The sequence below is a fragment of the Balaenoptera borealis genome, assembly GCF_965194805.1.
Source record: "Balaenoptera borealis genome assembly, chromosome: 2".
Lineage (NCBI taxonomy): Eukaryota > Metazoa > Chordata > Mammalia > Artiodactyla > Balaenopteridae > Balaenoptera > Balaenoptera borealis.
The window spans coordinates 172279013-172304656 of NC_138867.1; the positions used below are offsets into that span (position 1 = coordinate 172279013).

Consider the following 25644-nt stretch of genomic DNA (forward strand, 5'->3'; position numbering starts at 1 on the left):
TTTCAAAAAAATAGAAGAGGAGGGAACACTTCCTAACTCGTTCTACGAGCCTGGATTGACTAAAAAAGAGAAGATTCCAATTATGGAAATCGGAAATGAAAGGGGCAATATTACTAACCACTTTACAGAAATAAAAACGATTATGAGAGTACTACGAACAATTGTATGCTGGCACGTGGAATAACTTTGATGAAACGGACCAACTCCTAGACACACACAAACTACCAAAGAAGCAGACGAAGCAAACATGGTAAATTGGGGAAAAAAAAAAAAAAAAACCTTCTCTAAACATTTTATTTTGGGAAATTGCAACTAGATCCTAAAGAAGAGAACAGCATAATAAAGAATGCCCAGTCACACGGGCACAAGCTAACAGCCATGATGGGCACAGGGGAATCCAGGCCACTGATATCTGCATTCCCCGTGTGTTTGAAAATTTGACAACAAAAAGCAAAAAAAATGTTGGCAAGATTTTCAGGATTCTGCTCCCTGGAAGGAGCATGAGGCCTCCCAGAGAAGCAGAGCAGGGCCCCACCTCCCCCGCCCCCCTGAGCCCTCGCACCTGAGTGATGGGTGACAGTGGGGAGAGAGTGGGCGACACCTGCTGGGCCTGCTGCCGCCTTGCCTCCGTGCTCAGGGACAGCGGGCTGACGCCGGCCGGGCGGTGCTGTGGCGAGGAGCCAGGCGTGCTCATCCCTGAAAGGAAGGGAGGGTGGGCGTGATGCCAGCCACTGGGATCATGGCAGGGGGCACTCACACTCCCAGGGTCATTGCTGAGGACAGTCCAATCGCTAGGACAGACGCCAGTGGGCACATCCGGATCACCAAACCCGGGATGTCCCCTCTGAGGTCCCGATACCCTGACCTCAGGGTCCCCCAGCTCTGCACGGGCTCCCACCTCCAGTGCTGACCAACACTCTCCCCACAGATCCTGCCATCCCTCCAGGAGGGGCGTGTCCCGCAGGTCCTGCCAATCAGCGCTTCCCCACCTCTGGGCTACCGCATGATTGGCCCCCAGATGGACACGTGACTAGGCTGGCCAAATGAGACCCTGCCCAGGGGCTTTTGATGGAACTCCAGGAAGGGAGGTCCAGAATTCTGTGAGGAGGCATCCTGGTAACCACAAGGGAGCTGAGGGGCAGAGATAGCACCTGAGCCCCAGACCCAGCACGCTGGCACTTCCCTGGTTTCAGAGACAGTCCCACCCCCTTTTTTTTTTCCTAAAGTGGCTTGGGTTTTGGTTAGCTCCAACCAAATCGGTGCTGCCTGATGCTGCAGTTTCTTCTTGAGCCTCATCGTTCTCCTCACCCTCATTCCGTGAACGTGCCCCTTCCCATAACTGCTCCTTTGGCCAGATCTCCCCTTGGCCCCTGACCTCTGTATCTGGCAGCCCTTCCCCCGACATCACGCACCCACAACCTTCTCCTCCCACCTCGTGCACTCCCCATGCTGCAGCACCAACCCCACCAGGATGCCCGAGCAAGAAACTCAGTTATCTTCTTCCTGATGGAGTTCTTGCTGGGGGGGGGCTCCAAGTCACCCCTTCCCTCACCCTGGCCCCCTCCCCCAGCAATCTGATCCCTGGATGTGTCTGCTGTGAAGGAGCTAAGTGAGGTCAAGTTCAGTGTGTTGGGGCCTGCCAGATGATCCTGGGGCACTGTGCCAGGGAAGCAACGGGCCCCCTGATGCTGGGGGGGAAGGGAGCCCTGGGGGCCTGGCCTGATCACCCCAGACTCAGTTTCTTTGTCCTCTCCAGTTCACCGTGAGGAGAACTGAGAGGTCGTGAGCAGGCTCAGAAGAGAATCTGGCCCGCAGTCAAGGCCAGGTGAAGGTGCCTGACTCACCGGGGGAGCTGGGCCCACCCCGCGGAGGGCACCAGATCAACGTGGTTCCAGCGGGTGAGGTGGCCGGTTCCAGGGCTGGCAAGAACGCACCCAGCATACACTGAGGGGAGATGATGGGCAGCCTTCCCTCCACCCCAGGCAGCTGTTCGCTGGGGCTGTGTCATCTGTGCAAGGCGAGCCCAGTCACGCCTGCACTTCCCCTCGGATGCCCTGGCAGCTCCACTCGGCTGAGCACTGCTGGGGGGGCCTGGCACCGTCGACAGCTCCTGTAGCAGAGCCCCCGGGGGCCTGTTTCTGCACAGACCTTGGGCCCAGAATCAGGCTGCTGCAAACACAGCGACATCAAGGGAGCCATCGACAGAGGCCTAGTCAGGAGGAGTCCGGAAGATGCCTGCTGAGAGCACACTGGGAGTCGGGACCCTGCACTGCTCCCTCGTCTTCTCTGAGCATCCGACGCTTCATGTGTCCGGCGGGCCAAGGAACGCTCAACATGCACGTCGGGAGCAGATGTCGGGGCTCAGTAAGCAGCAGAGGCAGATGCCAAGAGAGAGGGGAACTGAGGGGCGACGGGGACGGGAGGGGCCCGCAGCAAACTGCAGTGCTCTAGCCCAGCTTGAGGCACACGACCTCGACCCACCATTGCTGGGCCTGACTCTTCAAGAGAAGCTGGAAACCCAGGTTTTTACATGCATATTTGAATATCAATTCAAAGCATCACACACACAATCGTAGGCCAGCCAAAATATACTGGGGGGCTGGATTTGGCCCTTCGGCTGCTGCCTCTGACATCTGTCCTGAAGACAAGGGAGATTTTAATCCTCTGCTAGCCTGTAACGTGAGCTCCTGGCCTCACATGGGGCGGCCACCACCCCCTGAGACACCAGTTGGGCCGGGAGGGCTGAGGGATGCCTTGCTGTTGAGTTCCTTTTGACAACCTGGATCAACTTCAGGAAAAGAAGCGGGGCCAGCTGGAAGGGAAGCCTAGCGTGGGCAGGGAGAGCTGCCAGGGGAGGGCAGCCCAGGTGGCAGGAGCCCGCCCCAGTGGCATGGAAGCCCTGTGCACGGGGCTAGCCGGCCACGGAGCTGTGCAGGGAAGGAGGACCTCAGCCTGCCCACTTCCCGCTTCCGGCGCGCAGCCAGGGAAACGACTTCGGCAAACTTGGAAGGAGATGAGAGGGGCCACTGTCTCCCTGGCGGCGGAGGCCTCCCTCTTCCTCCTCCACCGGCTCACGTCCTGACTGCAGGGTGGGCCGGGTGGTGTGGGGGGGCGATCTCCATGTGTGCCAGGGGCCAGCGGCTCTGCTTGATTTAAAACACGCCCGGAGAGTGAGGCCCCTGCCAGGCAAGCTGCTGGAGCGGCAGGTTCGCAAACAACCGAACACATGTCAGACATTACCGGGCCGAAGCTCTGAGCCAGGCAGGCTGGGGTCTGGGCCCCACGCTCGGGGTCTGCACTCGTTCCCGCATCTATGGTTTTCACATGTGTTGTGTTTTCCTGTACTTGTTTAGACTCGGCGTGGGCTGGAGGTGCGAGGCTCCCGGGCGGGCCCTGGGGGGCTGCCAAGGGCCCTCCAGCAGAGGGGGTGGTGCCCTGGAGGCTGCTGCCAAGGCGTGAGGAGAAAAACGGGGGCCGGGAAACAGCAACTCTCTGCTGGAGGGCCAGCAGCCCCAGGGCCGGCCTTCTGATTTCTTGCCTTGCACAGGCATCTGTGGACGCTGCCCACCCACTGGTGTCTTGGGAGGGCCACGGATCTGGGGCTCCCCTGAATCTGCTCGTTTTGCCTTCTGGGCCTTCCCTGGAGGTGTGGGTGGGTGAGTGGGGTGCACACGGCCAGGGCCAGTATCCTCTGCCCGATGGCTGAGCCTCAGTGGGCACGGGGCCAGGTGCATGGGAAAAAGAACACAGCCTGAATGGCATCAGGCAGAATGTCACTCTCCTCTTCACCACTCTGGCCTCTATCTCCTCGCCTAAATACCTAGGGAACGTCTGCACCACCCTCAACAACCCTCACCTGGCCCTGGCCCGGTCGGCACCAAAGCCGGGAATGACTCCGGGCTCCTTGCTCTCCTTCACTCCCTGAATCAACCCGGCTCCAAGGCTGGCCAATTTCACCCTGAAATCTCTCTGCAAAGCTCCCAGTGGGGCTCTGCCCTGGTCCAGGGGCTGCCGCCCATTCCTCACAGTCAGCTTCTCCCCGGGGCAGCCAGAGCAAGTGTGGCAAACACAAATGCAAGTGTGGCAAACACAAATTTGAGTGTGTGATTCTCTCTCAGAAAACGCTGCGCGGCGCTACCCACCATGCTCGGGGCGGAGGTGCCGTGGGCCTGTGGACGGGGTGAGCGCTGACCTGTGCTGTGGCTCCAGGACAGTGAGGGCACAGCGAGGCAGTGCTCTCACCGACCGCCGAGTCCGGAGACATGTGGGGACACACGTGAGTCCCCACGGCCCCTCCTGCCCGTCCCACCACCAGGCTGTTGGGGGCCCGTCCTGTCTCCTCCCTGGGCGCAAACCCATGCCTCCCACAGTCAACGTGGGTAGAGGGGTCAGAGCAAGGGTATGGGAGATCAAGGCCCAGCCCAGAGGACAGACGAAAGAGCAAAATAGTGACTCAACAGCAGCACGGTGAGTGCAGAAAAGCAACCCAGCGTGAGAGGGGGCAGGGGCATGGGCAGGGAGTCAGGAAGGCCTGCAGAGGGGAGGGGAGGCGGTCTGCGTAGGGAATGGGGTGAGGAGCCTGGAGGAGGAGCGCTGTGTGGGTGGGGTGGCGTGTGCAAAGGCCCCACGGTGGTCAGCGGTAAGCCTGTTGGCTGGAGAGGAGTCGGCATGGGGAGCAGGAATTAGGGGGCCCTGGGGGTCTCAAGCTTTCACTAGGGAGGAAATTGAGGTGCTGTGCAAGGTCCTGACCAGAGGAGGGCCATGAGCTGATGGCCCTTCTGGGTGGAGAAGAGGCAGGGGCTGGGCGGGGAGCAAGCAGATGGAGGCCACGCAGGGGAGAGGGTCTGAGTGGAGGAGGACACCTCCAGGGTCCCTGCCTGAGTCACAGGAGGACGGTGCTGCCAGAAGTCCCGAGGAGGAACAGGGTTGGGGCAGCACCGGGGGATACTGGGACAGGCCAGGGGCCCATGAAACGCCCTCAGGGGAAAGGGCCGGGCTGGAGCATCCTAAGCAGGCAGCCATGGTCGGGGGATTGGGGGGTCGGGGTGGGGGGAGTGGGAGAGGTGGGGGAGAGGAACAGATCAGGCCTGTCCCTTGATGAGGGGCATGAGGAAAGCCTGGCCCACCTGAACTCTCTGAAGCCCCCAGCCCCCCCTAAGAACCATGGTCCCATCCCTGGGGGCATGAGCTTTCCCAGCCCTGGTCCTCTGCCCAGGCTGTGCCCTCTGCCCAGATGCCTTTCCCCTTGGGTCAGCCTGGCAACCCTGAACCCCCCTGGTGGACTCTGTGCTCCACCCCCATGCCTGGCATTTTGGACGTGACCCTGCTAAGTCATCATTCAAACACACTTGTCATTCTCACTAGACAGTGACCTCTGTCAGGGAAGGGAGTGTCCCCGCCACCCAGCCCGGCCTTACCCTGGCCGGCACCGCCGATGCCCAGGTGTGTCAGGTTGGCTGCAAGGTTGCCGGTGCTGCTGGAGCTGCTCAGCGCAGGGAAGGTGGGCTCCTCGGGGTCCAGCGGGGTCGGGAGGGGGGAGGGGAAGTGGATGTTGGTCAGGTCAGGCAAGGAGCCCCCCGTGTTGTGGGTGGCAGGGATCAGGGCTGTAGTGTTTTCCTGGTCGGCAGATGGAAAGATGCTGGGGGGAAAGGCCAGACAGAGGGGGCGGTGAGCTCTTGGGGCGGCGGCTGGCCTGTTCTCCCACGAAAGCTGTGGCAGGGGCAGGAGAAGGCTGGTGCAAAAAAATTCGCAGGCGCAAAATGACACCCCATAACTAGGCACTGCCCTGCTGGAGAAACGACTGTCAGCACCTCTAGTGGAACCTCAGGAAGCAGCCTATCCCTGTGGGATGGGGGCCGGGGTGAGGGTCCTCCCACTGCCCAGGAAAAGGGTGTGTCTGAGGGGTAAGTGTGCTGGGGCTAGGACAGGGGCTCTGTCATCTCAGGGAAGGAAGGGAAGGAGTGTCCCCCTGCGGTGGGGCTTGCTGGGTGGCTGCCAGCAGCACAGTTCCCCTCTTGTCAGGATTTGTAGCCTCATGAGCGGAGGGGAAGCCCTAGCATCGTCCAAGCAGCCCAGGGTGGCCTTGGGCACACAGGGTGGGCCCTGCTAAGACTTACTTGATTCCAGGGACCTCGCAGGACTTGGGCCTGGACCCCGTCTGAAAGAGAAGACAGCAGAGGCTGAGCTGGCCTCCTCATGTGCGCTGCTCCTCCTCACAACATGGCTTCTCCCCACCAGGGCTAAGAAATGCTCAACAAGAATGGAGTTTACCTGCAGATGAAGAACACGTGGCCCCATGGGATTGGGGGGGCCTGCCCCAGACACACCCAGGGGCAAAACCAAGAGTTGTGTGGAGATGGTCTTTCTATAGCCCCCTCCCAGCTTCAACTCTGTCTACCTGTGGGCCCAGCCCAGGGGTGGTGTGGTCCCCTGTGAGAGCAGGCATTGGGGAAGAAGAGGAAGCTTGCCCACTCTTCACATCTGAACCCCCCAGGGCTGTACCATGGCTGTTAGCAGCCAGCCGGGGGGCAGGGCCACTGAAAACCCAGGGGCCTCCAGGCTAACACCCTGTGTCACTCCTGAGTCAAGGCAGACAGGGCTCCAGTGGCAGGGGCTGCCTCTGTTTTGTGCGCCTCTGTCCATGGCAAGGAAGGACACCACGTGGAGAAGCCTGAGGAGGCTCAAACCGCATGCCCTAAATAACACAGAGGGTGCTCCCCACGCCCCCTGCTGACCCGCCTTCCAGCGGTGCGGTGCCCCAGAGCTGCGACTCCCACGGCGACCCTGGTGCTGACGTGCTCCCTGGCCCACGCGGCCCAAGGACAGAGACCGTGGCTGCCCTGGAGACCAGCCCCGGGGAGAGGGTCTCAGAGAAACCCTGTTTCCCCTTCTGTGAACCCGGGACACTATCGCCATCCAAGAACTGCAGGCTCCAGGCAGGGTCCCCAGACCTGTTCAAGGACAAAGGAGGAAACTCTCTTCCGATGGCAGCAGACATGACTGAACAGAACCTGGCATGCCAGTGGAGGGCTTGGCTGTGTCATGTTCCCTTATTCCTCTCTGCCTCTTGGGCCCTGGGGCAGACACTCCTGGCTGACGCGTTACAGGAGCGTGGACACACCGGCGGGGGGGGGGGGGCTAGGCCTGCCTCCCATGCACACACCCAGTGCGGTGGGGTGGGGGAGGCCCGACTGGCAGTGACTGGGGAGCCTAAGGGGGGGACACGTGACCAGCAGGCATTTAGCCCCTGCAGGGAATGCCGGAGGAACGGGTTTCTACTTGGCCACAGGCTCCTTAATTCCGTGAGTAAACACTCGCTTCATTACCAGATTTTTTACAAAGCACTTTGACAATGACTTTTTCTAAAAAATCTTTTCAAAAGCATTCCACGAATGTTATGGGATCCTAATAGATTTCTAAACAGTATTAAAAATTCACCCATCACCCCCCACCCCACCCCCAACGAATCCACAGGAATTCCTTTACTGACATCCTCACAGATGCATCGTTTCGAGCAGCAGTTAAAGGAAGTCTCGCCAAGATGCTGGGCTCTGCCACCATCTTCTCACTCCCAGGATGCTGGGGCCGTCCCCCTCCCCAGAGTCACGACGCTGGCCATCTTCACTTTCTTTATGGCAGCACCACATTTGGGCATGTGTAGGGACCCTGCTGTCCTTACTGACGCACCTCTCTGCAACTAGACGTTTCAGTTACTTTTTGACTTTGTTTGGGTTGTTAGAATTTTTAAGTTTTTCCCCCCACGTTTGAAAATCATATGCGTTCCTTGTGCAAAACTGGAACATGCAGATGGAGATTAAAAGGCCAATAGTGCTGCTCAGAGCTGCACTCGGGTCTCCCCCAGAGCCTGGTCCTGCACACCCAGGGATCTGTGGGCATCTTTACATGTCTTGTGCCTTTCTAAACAGCTTTATCCTGCTCTTTCCACATACCAGTTTTATCACAAGTCTCTCATGCCTTTAAAATTCCTTCAAAGATCCCAACTCATACACACAGAGCTTTCCACACGAGGGACTGAGGACAATTTCCTTATAAATCCCCTACTGTCGAACATTCAGGTTGTTTCCTGTTGATTCCGAACGTTCTGAACACATGCCTTTGAGGAACATAGTGCTGTTTGCTCATTCATCATCTGCCTCCGAGTTCCTGACAGGGACGAGCAATTCTCGTTGCTGCCCCTTCACCGCAACTTGACCGGCAATGGGTTTCAATTTTTTTTAAAAAAACATTCAAAATCGCTTTAGTGTTAAATGCATTTTTGTTCTATTCAAATTCGTTGAAATCTGTATTCATGGCACGAATTCTATCTTATCACTACACATTTTTGTAGGCTGAACTTGAGAAATTTGTTTCTGGACCTGGAAATAACACAGAAATCCCAATCCAATTGGGAATTCCAAGCAGACTCTGTACTCGAATAAAAGCTGCAATTATTGTGCAAGTGAATGGAAGTTTATGTTTAAGAATGACAACAGGGAATTCCCTGGAGGTCCAGTGGTTCGGATTCCGTGCTTCTACTGGCAGGGGGCACAATTTTAATCCCTGGTTGGGGAAATAAGATCCCGCGTGCGGTGCGGTGCAACAGAAAAAAAAAAAAAAAAAAAAAAAGAATGACGATAAACGATGATAATTACCCAATACTGTGGGTTAGTAGAACGATCACAGGCTAAAAATTAGGAGGTATACGTTCTAAACCCTAAGTATCTTCACAGCCTCGGGCAAATCACTTAACTTCCCTGGCTTCAATTTCTTTCTTTCTTTTTTCATTGAGGTATAATTGGCATATAATATTATATTAGTTTCAGGTGTACAACATCATAATCCGATATTTGTATATACTGCAGTGATCACCACAGTAAGTCTAGTTAATAGTTAACATCCATCACTACACATAAAAATATGGAACGCTCTGTGAATCTGCACGTCATCCTTGTACAGGGGCCATGTTAATCTTCCCTGCACTGTTCCAATTTTAGTATACATGCTGCCAAAGTGAACATAGATTTTAATTCTTTACATGGTTTTCACCAGCATAACAGGCCTGCCATTAGTATTCAAGGCTTATGCGACTGGTCAAAACTGAATGAGGTTTAGGCAATTCCCTGGTGGTCCAGTGCTTAGGACTCCGAGCACTCACTGCCAAGGGCCCAGGTTCAATCCCGGGCTGGGGAACTAAGATCCCGCATGCTGTGCAGCAAAGCCAAAAAAAAAAATTGAATGAGGTTCACACTTCAGGGAAGGCGACGCTCCCCCAGTGTGCTATTCCACCATCTTCACGTGGGTTGTGCTATTAAAAAAAAAAAAAAAAAAAAAGATCAAGAAGGAAAACCACTTCCGAAAACTCTTAGGCTCTTACCTTCTTGGTGTCCCATGCTTGCTTGGAAAGGTTCTTGTCCATCTCTGATGTGGTCTCCTCCATTCCAGGGACTGTTAATAGTAAGACTGGGGTGGGGTGGGGTTGGAGAAGAAGGAGAAGCAGAAAAGGAATCTTTGCAGCTGCGTGGGGGCACCAGGAGGGCACTTCCCTGACCTATAGAGTCACGACCGTGATATGAATGTAACTGCCCCAACAGTAACTTCTGGGGATTGTACTAAAGTAAAAAAGAGTTTCCTTAGAAAAAAAAAAAAAAGAAAGAAAGAAAGAAAAAGAAAAGTTAAAAAAAAAAAAAAGTCAGAGAACCTGTGACTTAAAAAGAAATGAAAATGAAAGCTCTGGAGCTAAGGACGTGTGTCGACTCTGCCTCTCACAGGACCCACTCGGGCCTCGGGCTGCAGAGAACAGCCAAGAATCTCTCCTCGTCTCCCATGACTGGTCGCCTCACCCCGTGCACCCCACCTACAGCCCTGTGGACACCTGCCTCCCCCTCTGGGCTGTCAGCACCCAGAGGCCGGGCCCCTCTTGGGCTTTTGGCACCAAGCCACGTAGCTCAACGTAGTCTGAGGTCGATCCAACCATGGTAGCTACGGCTCCGTGAGTTAGCTGCAATGCCAACCAGTCCCAGAGGAGGAAAGGAGGAGAGAGAAGGTCTGAGGGACTGGATGGGCATCGTTCGAGGCCCTGGAACCAGCTGTGCCTGAAGGCCCCTTTCCTTACAACTTTCAGTTGAGGTGAGATTAAACACTTTCTTTATGAGATCCAATTTCTTTATGCCTGTTGGAGGTTCAGTTTTTCACCTGCAATAGCACCACTACGAACACAATTAGAAGGACGAGGTTAATTCCTCCTTCTAGAAACCTGGACTGGGGGATGGGAGGACAGCCAGGCTAACACCAGACTTCATTACTGCCTGGGCCCCTCCTAGAGGAACGGGGAGAGGTGATGTGTCCCCCCCCCCACCAAGGCCAACTGGACTCTGAGCTGCCAGGGGTCCTTTCACGGTCACAAAGAGTCCCTGGGGAGGGCAAAGCCCACTCACCCACTCCCAAAGCCCCAAGTTCCTGGAGGACCCCCCTCAGGATAGACAGCGCCCTCTGAATTGCCCCCAGCATCAGGAACAGGAAGGAAGTGCCAGGTCCATTCTCGTCACCCCTAGGCATTTGGAACCCTCGCCTTTATTATGGAGACATTCCCTTCTGCAATCTCGCCTTTGATGCCCAATGAGCTGGAAAGATCACACGAGGAGAGCCCCTGCCCACCAAGGGGTGAAGTTCTGGTTGACCATCCTTCTTCTATCAGCAAAATCTCCCCGGTATGTTTACATACTCGCACGGTGAAATGCTACCAAAAAAGTGGTAAACGTTTGGACCTGCAGTGTAAATGATTAACTGTCTGGTTTCAGTGTCTTGGAGCAGATCAGGCCCACATGGGTTTCTAGGGCTGGCCTCACAGCGTCACACTCCCCTCTCTGGGTGACACTGCCCCAGTTTTTAAGATGCCATGTACCTTCCTGGAAGGTCCCAGGGATGCTGCCTCCATACCTGGCTCCAAGGAGGAACTGAGGCCTGGGCACAGATCTGCCCCAGCTGCAGGGGTGTGTGCATGACCCAGTTGGAAAGGAGGCTCTGGACAAGAGTTAGGGAACAGTTAGCCTCTTTTCCACCCACTGTTGCCAGGACAGACCCTGTGAACCAAGAGGTTCCGAGCATCAGAGCCGGGAAACAATCCAGTGTGAAGCCCTGGATCAAACGGTACCTGAAGCTGCGCATCTAGTTCCGACTGTTGGTCACGAGCTGATAAATGCCCCTTTTCCCCGGGGTTGCTGCTCCCAACATTTGAAAGAATCTGCAAGGCCCCCAGACTGCACGGCCATACCCTGAATCCATAATCAGAAGCCAATCTGAGTTTGCAGGGACTGTTTTCTCTACCTAGAAAACTTCTACCCACTCCTCAAAATCCAACTCAAATAGCGCCATCTCAAAGTTTCCCTGAACCCCTCCCCTTGTCCCACAGCACCTGCTGAGTCTTCCTTCTCAGGTCTGTCCACCTACATATTTGTGACCTCTGGGAGCACAGCGGTCACCCACTGGACTTGCCTGACCCCAGGAAAGACACCCATGGGCCCTGTTGATACCTTTTTTCTGGTGTGCGTCCTGGGACCCACCCGTAAAAGGCTCTGGCTGGGTGGGCGTCATTGTGCTCTGGTGCAGGGCAGAGTCAGAATTGGTCCTGGGGAGAGGAGAGAGACAGTGAGCCTTGGCCCCAAAGGGGACAAAGGGACAGTCCTGGCTCCACTCTATCTGGGACCCACCCGATGGAACAGGGTGGCAGTCATGGGTCATTTTTGTGAGCTGCATACCTGAGCAAAAACCCTGAAGAACCACAACAGTGACTGTGGTTTTCGTTTGCAAAGGCTGCAGCACAGCTGTCCCTCCGTTCCTAACCAGCCCCTGCCCATACCTGCCCCTTCGATGGCCTTCGCGGCTTTAGGGAAAGGGTAGTGCTTTCCTGTTGAAACCCTGAAGAGAGGGGGCCTGACAGTCCCACAGTGGCCCAGCCTTGGGGGTATGAACCCATCATGGAGTCCCCTACTGGTGACCAACGGCCAAGGGGGGTCTTGCTCCAACCACCCCAGTGCTCCCAGGAGTCTGGGAAAGGCTCCACTCTCTGCCCCAATAACACAATCTGCCCCCAGCTGCAGGTGCCTGGAGGGAAGGTCCCCAGAAAAACCCCTCAGCTGCCTAGGAAACCAGGGGCAGCCATGGGGAGCTGGGCAGACACGCAAAGGGCAGGTCCAGCTGCATAGCCAATTTGGGGAAAGAGCCACACACACCCAACGGGGATGTCCCAGACACTGAGAGTGACGTGGAGGAAACTTGGTTCAAGGACAACAGCAGGTTACAGAGGACCGGGCTGTCTCTGACCCTGGGGCCAGCTGAGCTGTGAGGAGGCAGGGGGATCCTGGCTCCCCACCAGCTGTCTGTCCCTGAGCAAGTGTTCTGACCTCTCTGCGCGCTTTCTTATGCCTAAAATGGGGAGGATAACAGCACCAACTCCACAGACGTCTGTGCGTCTTACATCAGTTGATGTATGTGATGGTTGAAATAGGACCTGGTATATTGAACACGTGCTTGGTGGGCACTTAATTACATTATTTTTAAAATTTATTTATTTATTTATTTATTTATTTTTGGCTGCATTGGGTCTTTGTTGTTGGGTCTTAGTTGCTGCGCGTGGGCTTTCTCTAGTTGCGGCGAGCGGGGGCTGCTCTTCGTTGCGGTGCGTGGGCTTCTCACTGCGGTGGCTTCTCTTGTTGCAGAGCTTGGGCTCTAGGCGCGCGGGCTTCAGTAGTTGTGGCACGCGGGCTCAGTAGTTGTGGCTGACGGGCTCTAGAGCACAGGCTCAATAGTTGTGGCTCACGGGCTTAGCTGCTCCGCGTCATGTGGGATCTTCCCGGACCAGGGCTCGAACCCGTGTCCCCTGCGATGGCAGGCAGATTCTCAACCACTGCGCCACCAGGGAAGTCCCTAATTACGGAAGTCCCTAATTGAATGATATATTTTGTGCTGTGTTTTTTTTTAACAGCTTGCTTACTTTGGGTCTTTGTTTACTGAAGTCACCTACATATGTTTTTTTGTGTATGTGTGGTAAAATAAATACAAAATTTGTCTTTTTAACCATTTTTAAGTATACACTTCTATGTCATTAAGTACATTCACACTGGTGTGCGACTATCACCTGTGTTATTGTAGGTATTTATATTAACTATATTATTGTTGTTATCTTAGATCTTCCTAGATGATCGCATTATGGACTTTTTTTTTCATCTTCTAGATGCATTTATGTATTTTCCTAATCTTCTAGTAATAAATATATAATACTTTTCCAATCAAATTTTCTGTGGCTTTTCAGGAATGTGGGAAACAATCACACCAGAGCATTAAATTAAATAAAGCGAGTGACAACACTGAATATTCACTACAATCCCAACTTTGTTTAAAAAAGAAAAGGAAAAAAAAAGTCATAAATAGAGGGGAAAAAAAAATCCCTGGAAGACCCCAAAACTGTGACCTCATTGTTTACAGGGATAGAGCTGATTTCTAGAAACTTCTGGATGCTTCTAAGTTTTGTCATTTTTAAGTGACTGCGTATTGGTTTTCCAAGCACGGCCACGATGAAAGTATAGTTTTGTTTCCCATGAGAGGGCTGGGGGTTGGCTCTGGGTCACTGACCTTCTCCAGCTGGTGTCTGCAGGTGGCGAGAGGTACACGGTGCCATATGGGCAGCTGTCCGCGTGAGTATGAGTTAAGGGGATGGTGCTGTCGGCTGAGGCCCTGCCCTGAGCCCCAAGAACCCTGCGCTGGCCAGCCCGAGTAGCCAGGCTGCTGGGAGCCGGCAAACAGCTGGGGCCTCGGGGCGGGGGCCTTTCCTGCCTGGCTGCGAGCAGCCCCCAGGGTGCAGCCCCATCCACCTAGCACTCAGCACTCACCCCCTGCAAGCGCACGTGCAGGCTGCACCCCTTCCAAGAGGGGCCTCAGCCATGAAACGGGGGCCCGCAGGGGGGGCTGCAGGGAGTCTAGTTCAGCTGACCCCAGTCTTGACTCTTTGGGCTGACGGGGTGACTCCCAGGGCCCAAGGGCTTGGTCTGGCGCCCAGTTGCTCAGGCTCCCCTAGCCCATGGAAACGAGAACCAGGAAAGAACAGACTTCTCTGTTCTAGAGAGCCGGGGTTCCCAGGAGCAGCCATTCAGACCCTAGTGGCGGGGGAGCCTGGCTGGTTAAGTACCAAGGGGCAGCCAAGTCAGTGGTGGTGGGGGGGGCATTCCTGACAACCTCTCTGCTTGGCAGAGGTGCAAAGGCAAATTCTGTGTCTTCAGATCAAGCCTCCCTCTGATCTGTGTCTGGCTCAGATCCCCCTTGGCCCCACTGCCTTGGCTCCATATGGCCCCCAGAGGGGTCCACCACCATGGCCCTGACGTGTGGGTGCCCTGCTCACAGCCTTCCTGGGCCCCTCTGCCCAGTCAGGCATCTGAGCGTACCCTCCCAACTCTCATCTCAGGCTGTGTGCTCCAGTGGCCTCCTCTGTGTCATTGTTCCCTGTGCTCCCCTAGCCCCCACCTGGCTAAAGGCTCCTCAGCTTGCACTGCCTCCTCCAGGAAGTCTTCCAGGGTTGCCATGCAATGGCACCCCCTCTTGGTGGGGCCCGGTAGCCCTGGAGGACTGGAGAGGCCCTGATTCTATCACAGAGCTGGCAGCAGTCAGGTCCATCAGCTGGATGAAGTGGTCCCCGCCCCCCCCACCCCCATCCTCTGGGAAAAGGATATCTGCCTTCCATGTTTGTCCACTGACAGGGGCCGGCGATGTGGGGAGCCAAGGCGGCCACGCTCCCGGTACACTCTGTCCACTAGCCCATGGTGCCGGGTAGTTCGGCTGGTGTCCAGGCCTGAGGACTGGAAGGGTGTCTGGGGGTGGGGAGGGAGGAGAGGAAGAGATGGAAAAAAAGAGAGGAAACCCAAACCACGGTTACCAGCTGTGGTCCAAGATCCGACCCCAGCTCTGCCCCCAGGATCTGACCTCAGGGTCCCTCCACAACCCCCCTGCCCAGTTCTGGAGGCACCCTCGGCTACTCCAGACGGGCTTCCTTTCCTCCTCGGCCCCTGCCCCCAGCCTCCGAGCACTGTAGGGGTGGCGGCGAGCTGGGGTTCCAGGTGCCGGGGCGGCAGGCGTGCAGTGCAGCTGGCATGCACGGGCCAGGCAGAGCGGCGCAAGCTCGGGGCCCGGAGCCGGCCAGGGTGCCAGGGGTGCAGACGGCCCGAGCACCCCCTCCCAGCCTCGCCAGGTGCAGACAGGCCTCCGCCCTCTCTCTCCGGGCCTGGCCGGCCTCCTCTCCCCACCTACGTCATCCCTGGAGGGGCCTGCCAAGAGACAGCCCCAGGGCTTCCAGCCCAGGACGTCAGGGGCCCACCTGGCCAAGTGCTGGCTCCCTGGAGGCTCCTCGTGGAGCCTGGGGCTGGTCCTGATTGAAACTCGGCCCCCACGCACTCTCCCCCACGGCCTTGTCCCAGCACCACCAGCAGCCAAGTGCAGGCACTTTCCGGAGCCCTGGGCCACAGCTTGGCCGGACGGGGCTCCCTTCCAGCACCTGGGGCTGGCATGAGGCCCCCCAGTCACGGCCAGCTCCCGCCCCTGGCTCCATGCTCCTGAGGCCCCCAGGAGCCTGCTCTCCGCCAGCCCTGGTGCCATGGGCCCCTCACCATCTGACTGGGGCGAGACTGGCAGCCTTAGCTAGCTCTGGATGCAGCTACCAGCCTCCTACCTGGCCATCTGGCCCTCGGGCCCTTCTGTCTTCTCTGGGCAGCCAGGCAAAAAGCAATTTCCTCCGGAAGACTGCCACTGGCTGGCTCACTGCTCTTCTCCACCTGTCCGAACACCTCGGCTAGCATTCAGGGCTGACTTCTCTCCCTGGCGTCCGGGGACCCCTGGCGTCCGGGGACCCCGTCTTTCTCTGACCCAGCAAGGACGCTGCCAGCTTGGGTCTTTCTGTGCTTCTGCCTCCAAAGGGCTGTGGGGCCCGGGAGATGGCAGTGACCGAGGGAGGGTAGGAACCTCACTGTCCAGGCACAGACACCAGAGGACAGGGGCCGTTCATCTCCTCCCAGAGATGCCTGAAAGCCCAGAGGGGAAACCAAGGCGGCTGAAGCAGAGCCAGAGGCACAGAGAAGCTCGGGCCCAGCCACAGCCCAGCTCGCCAGGCCGAGTCTAGGATCCACGCACACGCGTGTGTGCATGTGTCACAGGAACGAACCATGCAGCGTTGGCACGCATGCTAGGATCCCCCGGGGAAGGGGGTCTCTCGACGCGACCATACGCACTTCCCCAGACAAGGGGGTGCAGAGCGAATCTGCTTCCGTTTGGCAGATGGGACACCTCCCGCTGGGCCACGGGGGCGGCCGCACAGGAATACCCAGCGCCCACACACGTGCCGGGGATGCCGAGGCCTCAGCCCAGGGGCTCATTTACCAGAGAGACAGGAGCCGCTGCCAGAGCCTCCCCCAGATATCCGCTGGGCTGAAAATGCAAAGAACCAAGACTTTGAGACACTCCTGCCTCGCCTGGCCCCCCAGTGGGAAGCCCAACAGGCCCCCATGCACCCTCGGCCCTCGGGGGCTCTACAGTGGCCTCAGGCAGGGCCAAGCTTGGGGATGCCCAGAGAGACACTGTCCTTGACGGAGGAGGGGATGGGGAAACAGAGGAAGAGGGGAGCCAGGGAGAAGAGGAGAAAACCCAAACTAGAAAGGGCCCTGACAAAGAGGTGAGGCTTTTGGAGCATGTCAAGATCAGCATGACAGCCCCATGCATCTATCTGCTCTGATGTGGAGGCCATCTGAGGAGGGCCGTGCTCCAAGAGGCCCTGGGGATTCAGAGCTGAGCCAGCCGGACCCCAAGCCAGCCTGCGGGACCCTGGGCTGGTGCCCTGCCACATCCCAGCAGCAGTGTGGGAGGACTACAAGCAGGGGAATGACTGCGGGGTGGGTGGGGACTGAGCTCCCTGTGGGACCGACCCAGCGCCACCTGGCCTGTCAACATGCTAGCGGACGTGGCTGTTTCTGGGGCTCTGTCCCAGCAATGGGACAAGTGCGTGGCTGTTTGGTGGACCTGTCCCTGCAGAGTCCAGACATCGTGCTGGAGGGGGGGACCCAGCTATCGGCCCAGTTCCTGGGCCCACCGTGCCCCCACTTCCACCTGCAGACCAGGGTCGAGGGACATGGCCTGGGAGAAGAGGCCGGCCCTGCACCAGGCAGGCGGTGGACCTTATCTGTTCTTATATTTATGATAAGGACGTGCGCGGCAGCTATGCGGCCTGCGGGAGCCGTGCTGTGTGGGTCTCTGCCAGAAAACGTTTGCAGACAAGTGGGGTCAGGCTGAGGGGCCTCCTTCTGAGAATTGCTGGGCTTGCGGATTAGTGAAGCGGGACGGAGCCAAGCCCCAGAGGCCCTGAGCGGTTCCCGCTGCCGCACAGCCGGCCAACAGGTGTAGCGGCTGCCGAAACACTCACAGCCAGACCTCGGCCTCGCTGTGGGCTCTGCTGACAGGGGATGGGAAGGAGGGATCCGGGTGAGGCCTGGCCAGGCCATCCCAGGGGAAGGAGTAGGCGGGGGCCGGGTGGGCGGCGGCAATTGTCCGGTGACCCCAGCTGTTCACAGGCTGTCATGCACGCTCTCTTGCTCTGTGGCCAGGGCCCAGACTGCAACACACTCCAGGTGGGAGGTGGTGTGGGAGAGGAATGGGGGCTCACCTGGAAGGGCAGATCTACGGTGCCGCTCCCAATCTGGTTCACGTTGGGCAGGGATCCACCATAGTACTGGCCACGGCTTGGGCCCAGCTGCAGGTACTGGGACTTTTGGAGCTGGAGCTGCAAGAGAGAAACCGACAGCTATAGCGTGGGGGGAGCGGGGGGGTGGTTCCTGAGCACACCCTGCGGAGCGCCATTCCCGAGGGCCCCAAGTAGTGGAGTCAGTGGCACCAGGCACAGAGGGTGTGGCACCCCCATGACTCAGATTCTCAAAGGAGCCATGAATCTCTCCACCAAAACCAACAGAATCAGAGACCCGAGACGCCCAGGTGGCCCTCCCCAGGCAGGGAAACTCGCCCTGGGGGCGCTGCCTCCGTGAACTTGAGGGGGCGTGACCAGCTGATTCAGACAATTTGTGAATAAGCAAGAGTATCAAGTGGACCTGGAGCCTGGAGCCTGTACAGGAGGCCCCTCACCCACCCGGGGGAACCATTTCTTATCACGCCAAAGGCTGCGTTCCTGGGGTGCGGGCCAGAGGCTGCGAATTTACGCCCGGACACAGGAGGAATTGTCTTTCCACTGGCCTGAATCAGAGAGGCCAGCTCAGAAGTGCAGTGCTGGCTTTCAAAGTGCAGCATGTACAATCCCTCTGACAGCACACACAGGGCGAGAGGGTCTGCCAGACCCCGCCTGAGTTCTAAGGAGTCCTGCCCAAGCCCCCAGGCTCCTTCTGCCTGTCCCGCCAGCCTCACGCATTACAGAGCCTTCGTCTGGGGCGGCTGCGTCCCTGCACAGTCCTCTGTCCATCACTCGCGTGGGGATTCGTCCCGCTGGGCCAGGCCTCAGAACCAGGAGTCCGGGGCTCCCTGACCAGCCACGGCTGCCTTGGAGCAGGGCTGGGACCTGGCCTTTCCTCGCTGGAGCATCGATTCCACTTTGCCAGGAATAGCAGATGCTCGTGACCTGGTTGACACCACCGGTGGCCCTAGGCCCTCAGCCAGGTCCCCAAAGCCCGTCAATCTGCCCTGGCTGGGATGCAGGTGCTGTGACGGAGGGGTGGCAGCTGGGCACCCGGGGAGGGGTGGGTGTCCGCTCCAGCCGGCTGGGGTGGTTGCTAGGGTCGACACTGTGTACACAACAAGACCGGCTCACGTTCCCTCACAAACAGCTCCTGGCAGCGCTCCGTTTGCTGTCCGCCCACACCGCCCCGCTCTCCCACGCCAGTCCCGGCTTCCTGGGGGGCCTCCGACACCGGAGGGGGAAGTGAAGCTCGGGAACTGGCTGCTCGCCCAGCCGAGCACCTCACCCAGGTAAACAGCTGTTTCCTGCGAGCCGCGGTGGAGCCGGGAGGGAGATTGACCTTGCTCCGTTCCTCCGCGGGTGGTTCTCAGGCATCTGTAGGGTCCAGCCCAGGCTCTGTCTCCAGTGGCTGGAGACGCTCACCGTGAACACCCCACTGTGTCCCTCCCTGCGGTTGCATGAGATGAAATAGGCCAACTCCCGGTCAGGAGGGAGGGGGAGGCCAAGCAGGATGGGCGATGGGCACGGGTTACCTTGGACCTGAGACCCGCCCCCCCGCCCCTTCTTGTGTCTGAGCCACGTGGCAGGAACTCGCCTTACATCCACCTCTCAAGAACCACCTCTCAAGTACCATGTGGCCCTGGGGGGCTACAGCACCCTTCTGAGCCTCAGTTTCCCCCTCTCTAGAGTGGGTGGTCCAGGTGAGCGTGTGTGCACAAATGACAGGTGTGTGATACAGGAAGTGCTTATACCACACATGCTTCTGTCACAGGCTGAACTGCCAGCTCTGGAAACCCCGGCATCCAGGAAAGTACTCTGCAAAGCTGTCACGTCCCGGGCCAGAGGGAGCCCAGACTGGGGACAGGCTGCTCACGGCTTGTGCGCTGCTGCAACACCGGCCCTCCGGTGGAGCCTTTCTTTCCCTCGATGGTTCCCAACCCTCATCCACTGTGCTTTGGGAATGTCAGGCTTTGTGGTGCGGCCTCTGGAGTGGACACAGTGTGGGGCTCCACTCGTTCTTTGGGGGACCCCTGTGCTCACCCTCGGTTGTATGTGGGGCTGTGCAGGAGAGTTAACCTGGCCCAGGGCAGTTTGACCTTTGCCCCCAGCTCCTGGGAATTGAAAGCCCTGCCTGATAAGAGTGTTTCAGTTTGCCTAGGTCCTCGGGCCACGCTTGGTATCTATGCCAACAGTGTGACTTCGGGTGGAGGTCTCAGGCCAATGCAATACCAGCTCACCCTCTGCAGTGGCTGGAGACAGCAGTCAGCAGAGTCTGCGTGGCGAATCCCAATAAAAACCCTGGACACCAAGGCTTGGGGCGCATCCCTGGTTGACAACCCCCATGTATGTCATCACAGACTGGTGCTGGGCGAAGCAAGCACTGTCCATGTGATTCCACAGGAAGGGACAACCTGCAGCTCTGTGTTTGGAAGTCTCCTGGCCGCCGCCCCATGCCAACTGTGATCTGTGTCCTTTCACTGTAATAGACCGTGACTGTGAGTATGATGGTTTTCAGTGACTTCTGAGTCCTTCCAGTGAACTGCCGAGCTGAATGCAGTCTTGGGAACCCTCAAATTCTGCAGTTGGTGTCAGATGTGAAGGTGGTCTTAGGGACCCCCTTAACTTTTGCAGGGGCTGACTGCCGTCCCAGGCCTGGCCAGGAAACCCCAGGAGTAAGGTCCTGGGGTGAGGAGGTGCCAGACTGGGCTCCACCCATGGACCTGATGCCTCAGAGGGTCCACAAGGAGGACAGCAGAGTGACACCACCAGTCAGGGTCTAACAAGCTGCCTGACGTTGAAGCTCATGCCTCTTCCCGCTGTCAAGCCACAGTCCCTCATGCATCCCTCCGCCCAGTGGTCCTCACTCTGTACCCCCTCGATGGCACTTCCTACCCTACCCTACCCCCAACCTTGACATAAACCCGGCATCCAAGCCAGGGTCTAGCACTCAGCAGCACCTGCTGGTGGAACAAAGGAACATAGAACACATGAGTGAATGAATCAATCAATGAATGAACACCACTGTTCCCACTCTCAGGAGCTGACTTTCACCAGCCAGGTGACAGTCCCATTTGGAGGCCATATAAGAACCTTTCAGGACACCAACGTAACTCCCGATGCCCTCAGGAGGCTTAGGCCGCCCCTTCCCCTCACCCCACCCTCAATGGGTTTTGGCAGAGGCGGGCGCAGGCAGGGCAGTGAAGCCTGGACAAGACTCACCGGCTCAAAGGAGCTGTGACTCCCAGGCTCCCCCTTGCTTTTCGCCTGTGAGTCAGACAGCCTGGGGTCCAAGTCCAGGCCCCCCGACTGTGAGGGTGGACCCCACTCCAGATGCTGAGGGCAGGCAGATGGTCCATCACCCACGCTTTCACTGTGGCCTCCTTGCCCTCTGCTCTCCCCACTCTTCCTCTGGCCACCTGACCCCAAAGCACCCCGAGTTTGTGACCCCCCCCAGGGCCTCAGCCTGTGACAGCTCCCCCTCCACACCCATCCTGGAGGGGCCTCCCTGACACCCCACCCAAGGAGCAGGCCCCCCCAAGCCACCTTCACACTGGCCTCTGGCTTTGTTGTTGTTTTTAATAAAGTTTTCGGTTCACAGAAAAACTGCAAAGATGGCACAGGGAGTTCCTGAATCACCCTGCCCAGCTTCCCCTAAAGCTACCCTCTTCCTTTACTGGGTCAAAAGGAAGAAAAATGACAGCACCACTGACTGACCCAGGCCTTTTCCATATGCCTCTTGGTTTGTCTAGCCACGTTTGCCTCATCCAAAACGCCTGGCCCATGAACCCTACCCACCATCCCCATCCTGTACCCACCAGGTGGCGGGCTCCCGACATTCACGGTCTACTGGTCACAACGTGTCTGGTGCCAGCACTGTATGGGGCCACGCCGGACCCCCAGGAAGTGCTGCTGCATGTCTGGCCTCGCCTCCCACCAGCATCCTGCAGCCCCAGATCTTTCCAGAACAGTCCAGTTCGTGTCTCTCAAATCCTCTTGCTCTCAGGTGTGAACCAACCAACCAACGACGTGGTGCCACACCCTAGGGGTCGGAGGTGTTTCAGGGTTGAGGCCAATGGGGACACAACAGATGACCAGGAAGCACAGCATAGACCTTAGGCACCCTCTGAGCCACCCTCCCACCCCAAGTGTTGCAGACGGCACCCCTGAGCCCCCGCCGTGGGCCACAGAACCCTTCTCAAGTCTCAGCACATTTAAGCATCACAACTGCCCTGTCTCAAGGGTCCTGAGGCAACCATAACAAATTACCACAGACTGGGGGGCTTATAACAACAGGAATTCACTCCCTCACAGTTCAAGAGGTGGAAGTCCAAAATCAAGGTGTGGACAGCGTTGGTTCTTTCCAGAGGCTCTGAGGGAGGATCCGTCCCAGGCCCCTCCTGGCTTCGGGGGGCTCCAGGCGTCCTTGGCTCACAGCTGCCTCGCTCCGATCTCCGCCTCTGTCTCTACACGGCCTTTCCCTCTGTGTCTGTGTCTCAAATCCCCCTCTCCTTTCTCTTAGAATAATACCTGTCATTGGATTCAGAGCCCATCCTAATTTAGAATTAATCTCATCTTGGGACCCTTAATTACACCTGCAAAGACACTCTTGCCAAGTAATGTCACATTCCCAGGTTCCAGGGGTGAGCATGTGGACATATCTTTTTTTGGGGGGTGGGGGGCGCCATGAGGCATGGGGGATCTTGGTTCCCCGACCAGGGATCAAACCTGTGGCCCCTGCAGTGGAAGTGTGAAGTCTTTTTTTCTTTTTTAAAGTTTCCTTGTGCATCTTTGTAATCCCTTTTTTAAAATTAATTAATTTATTTATTTATTTATTTTTATTTTTGGCTGTGTTGGGTCTTCGTTTCTGTGCGAGGGCTTTCTCTAGTTGCGGCAAGCGGGGGCCACTCTTCATCGCGGTGCGCGGGCCTCTCACTGTCGCGGCCTCTCTTGTTGCGGAGCACAGGCTCCAGACGCGCAGGCTCAGTAGTTGTGGCTCACGGGCCTAGTTGCTCCGCGGCATGCGGGATCTTCCCAGACCAGGGCTCGAACCCGTGTCCCCTGCATTAGCAGGCAGATTCTCAACCACTGCGCCACCAGGGAAGCCCAGAAGTGTGAAGTCTTAACCACTGGATCACCAGGGAAGTCCCCAGGACACATCTTTTGAGGGGACACAATTCAACCTAAGACAGGCCTTTTGGGAGTTCCCTGGTGGCCTAGTGGTTAGGATTCCAGGCTTTCACTGTGGTGGCCCAGGTTCAATTCCTGGTCGGGGAAGCTCCCACAAGCCGTGCAGCGAGGCCAAAAAGAAAAAAAAAAAAAGAAAAAAAATAGTAATAAGACAGGCCCTTTGAGGAGGTTACCAGCACACTCCACTCTCCAGATGGGAAAACTGAGACTCAGCAGGCAAGGGAATTGCCCAGGGCCATCGAGCTCAGAAGTGGCCAAGTGGGCCATGGACTCCACTCCTGGAACCTGACTCTCGCATAACCCTGTGGACCAGCGGGTGGCTGGGACCGCAGAGTGTCACAGAGGCCACATCACATCACAGATCAGAGCACGCCAGCTCTTCTGGGAGCTTACAGTCAGAGCATCAACCCAACCACTTCGGCTCTGTCAAGGGGGACCCAGCACAAGTCTCACTATAAAAAGCCACTTCAGGTCCTGCTTTCGCCCTGGGCCCCTCGTTTCCACACAGGGTTCCCCCGCCCCGGCCCCTGACACAGCCTGAGCCAGGACCGGCCCTCCCACCCCCATACAAAGTCCTTCTCCCCCACCCGACCCCCACTCCTCCTACAGAACCGTGTATAAATGGGTGGCTTCTCCAGCCTCTCCCAATCCCCTTGCTGACAGGACCCCACAGGGACAGAGTTGCCCAGCACAGCGTGCATCCGCAGTCTGTGTCCACATCCCTACCGGGCACACACCCCCCGATCCTGGCAGCATCCAAGGGACTGGGAGGAGTAGGGGTCACAAGGCCGGGAAAGAACGGGGGCCCGTGGCCCTGGGAAGGCATAGCATGGCAGATGCAGTCACTTCTCCAGGGCAGCCCCCATCCTCTGGGAGCCCCACAGGATACAGCAAATTCCCATCTGCCAACCCCTCCCAGGCCTCGCTGTCTAGAAGGAGCCGGCCTCGGTCAGGCCCATCAGCAGCCACCATGGCAATTGGCCAAGTTTCTAATGAAATTAAGGGGAGTAGCTGAAGGCTGAGCTCTGTCTTGCAAAGCCAGGGCAGGCATGGGGGCCGCAGCAGAGCGCCAGAGAGGAGCTGTGAGCTCTCAGCAGACCTGTTTCCCCCTCTCACCACGAAGGCCTGCACTGTCTGGCCCTCTGCTCTCCCCCAACCACTGTGCTCTACCAGCTGAGGTAACTGCCTCAGGGCCTTTGCACTGGCCCTCCCTCCTCCAGAAGGCTCTTCCCACTGGGCCAGCCCAACACTGCGCACCTCTCCCCCATGGGGTCACCTCCTTCCACGGCTCACTATCCAAAACCACCTGACCAAGGTCCATCTCCTCCCATTAGACTGTCAGCCCTGCAAGGACCCTGGCACAAATGAGTAGCTTGGCACTCACATGGGGACTGAGAGACCAGATAACAGCTGAACATGTGAATGCAGGAACAACTAACTGTTCGATGTGCTCAGAATCCCAGGCAGGGACAATGTTTCTCCTGCGCCCACGTGGGACAGCCCACCCCCCGACTCTGGGGAAACTGAGGCCCAAGGAAGAACAGACAGCTTCCCAAGTACACAGGCAAAGAGCCGCTCCTGAGAGGGAGGTGGAGAGCAAATCCCATCTCAAGTGCAGGATCCTCCTGGGACCTAAGTGCTGAGCAGGACCCCAGGGGATTCGCACACCCTGGCCCAAGCACTGCCCCTCAGGGCTCCCCTAGGTGGAGTCCTCAGGAGGCTGCCAACAGCAGAGGGGTCACCTTTGGGGGTTATTCCCTGGGAGGGAGAGACCAGGGCTTCATCAGGTTCTCCAAGTATTCCAGCAGCGGTAGGGGCCTGTGGAGGGAGCCCCGCAGAGCCCCTGAAAGGGTCTGATTCTGAGTCACGTGGAGCTGCCAGTACATTTTCCGGGGCCAGCAGTCCCTGAGAGGTGTGTGCACCCCAGTTAGTTTGGCTGTGTCCCTCCAGGTTCCTTCCAAGGCCTGGCCCCAAGAGGCTGCCTGGTCTTAGCTCGTGCACCAGACGTGTTTGGGGAGGGGAGACGGCCCCTCCCGGGCTCCATTCACAACATCTGTGGGCCGTGCCGTCTCTCCCCACACCTCTCCTGCCCGCTCTGGAAAGGATCGGAAACCTGGGGCTCTGGGGGAGACGGCTGTGCCTGCACAGGTGCCCAACCAGGAAGGCCCGGGACCACTCTTCTCCCTTTTTAAACATTTTTTTTCTTTGTTATCAAAATAAAAGTCACACAACATAAAATGAACCCTTTGAAATTGTACAATTCAGTACCATCTAGTACATTCACAGTGTCGTGGGATCATCACCTCTAGCTAGGTCCAGAGCATTCCCATCACCCCAAAAGAGACCCAGCGCTCATTAGCAGTTGCTCCGCATCCCCCCACCCAGAGCCCAGGCAACCACTAATCTGCTTTCTGTTTCTATGGATTTGCCTGTTATTGATATTTCATATAAATGGGATCGCACACTATTTGTCCCTCTGTGTCTGGCTTCTTTCTCTCAGCATGGTGTTTTTAGAGTTCGTCCACACGGCAGCACATGTCAGAGGTTCATTCCTTTTTATGTCTGAATAATATTCCACCGCATGGATGGAGCACATTTTGTCCATTCATCTATGAACGCACATGTGTTGTCCCACCTTTTGGCGACTGTGACTAGTGCTGCCGTGGATATGCATGGACAAGTATCTGAGTCCCTGTTTTCAAATCTCTCAGGTATGTACCTCCAAGTAGAACTGCTGGATCATAGGGTAA

At 57.3% G+C, this 25644-nt stretch overlaps 1 protein-coding gene across 13 annotated transcripts in view; it reads right to left on the reverse strand.

Annotated features, from left to right (window-relative positions):
- Positions 1-25644, reverse strand: part of CRTC1 (CREB regulated transcription coactivator 1) — a 73712-nt gene that overhangs the window by 10026 nt on the left and 38042 nt on the right. For 8 of the 13 annotated variants that reach the window (XM_082381337.1, XM_082381346.1, XM_082381341.1 and 5 more), the window contains exons 2-10: positions 17690-17806; positions 16414-16461; positions 14718-14855; positions 13627-13688; positions 11529-11623; positions 9374-9459; positions 6117-6157; positions 5418-5638; positions 563-696 (exon numbers count right to left, since the gene is read on the reverse strand). In XM_082381337.1, the coding sequence (XP_082237463.1) occupies positions 563-696; positions 5418-5638; positions 6117-6157; positions 9374-9459; positions 11529-11623; positions 13627-13688; positions 14718-14855; positions 16414-16461; positions 17690-17806 (942 nt within the window). Of the gene's footprint in view, positions 1-562; positions 697-5417; positions 5639-6116; positions 6158-9373; positions 9460-11528; positions 11624-13626; positions 13689-14717; positions 14856-16413; positions 16462-17689; positions 17807-25644 lie in introns of those variants that run through there. The other 5 variants (XM_082381336.1, XM_082381345.1, XM_082381340.1 and 2 more) reach the window with 3 other exon arrangements.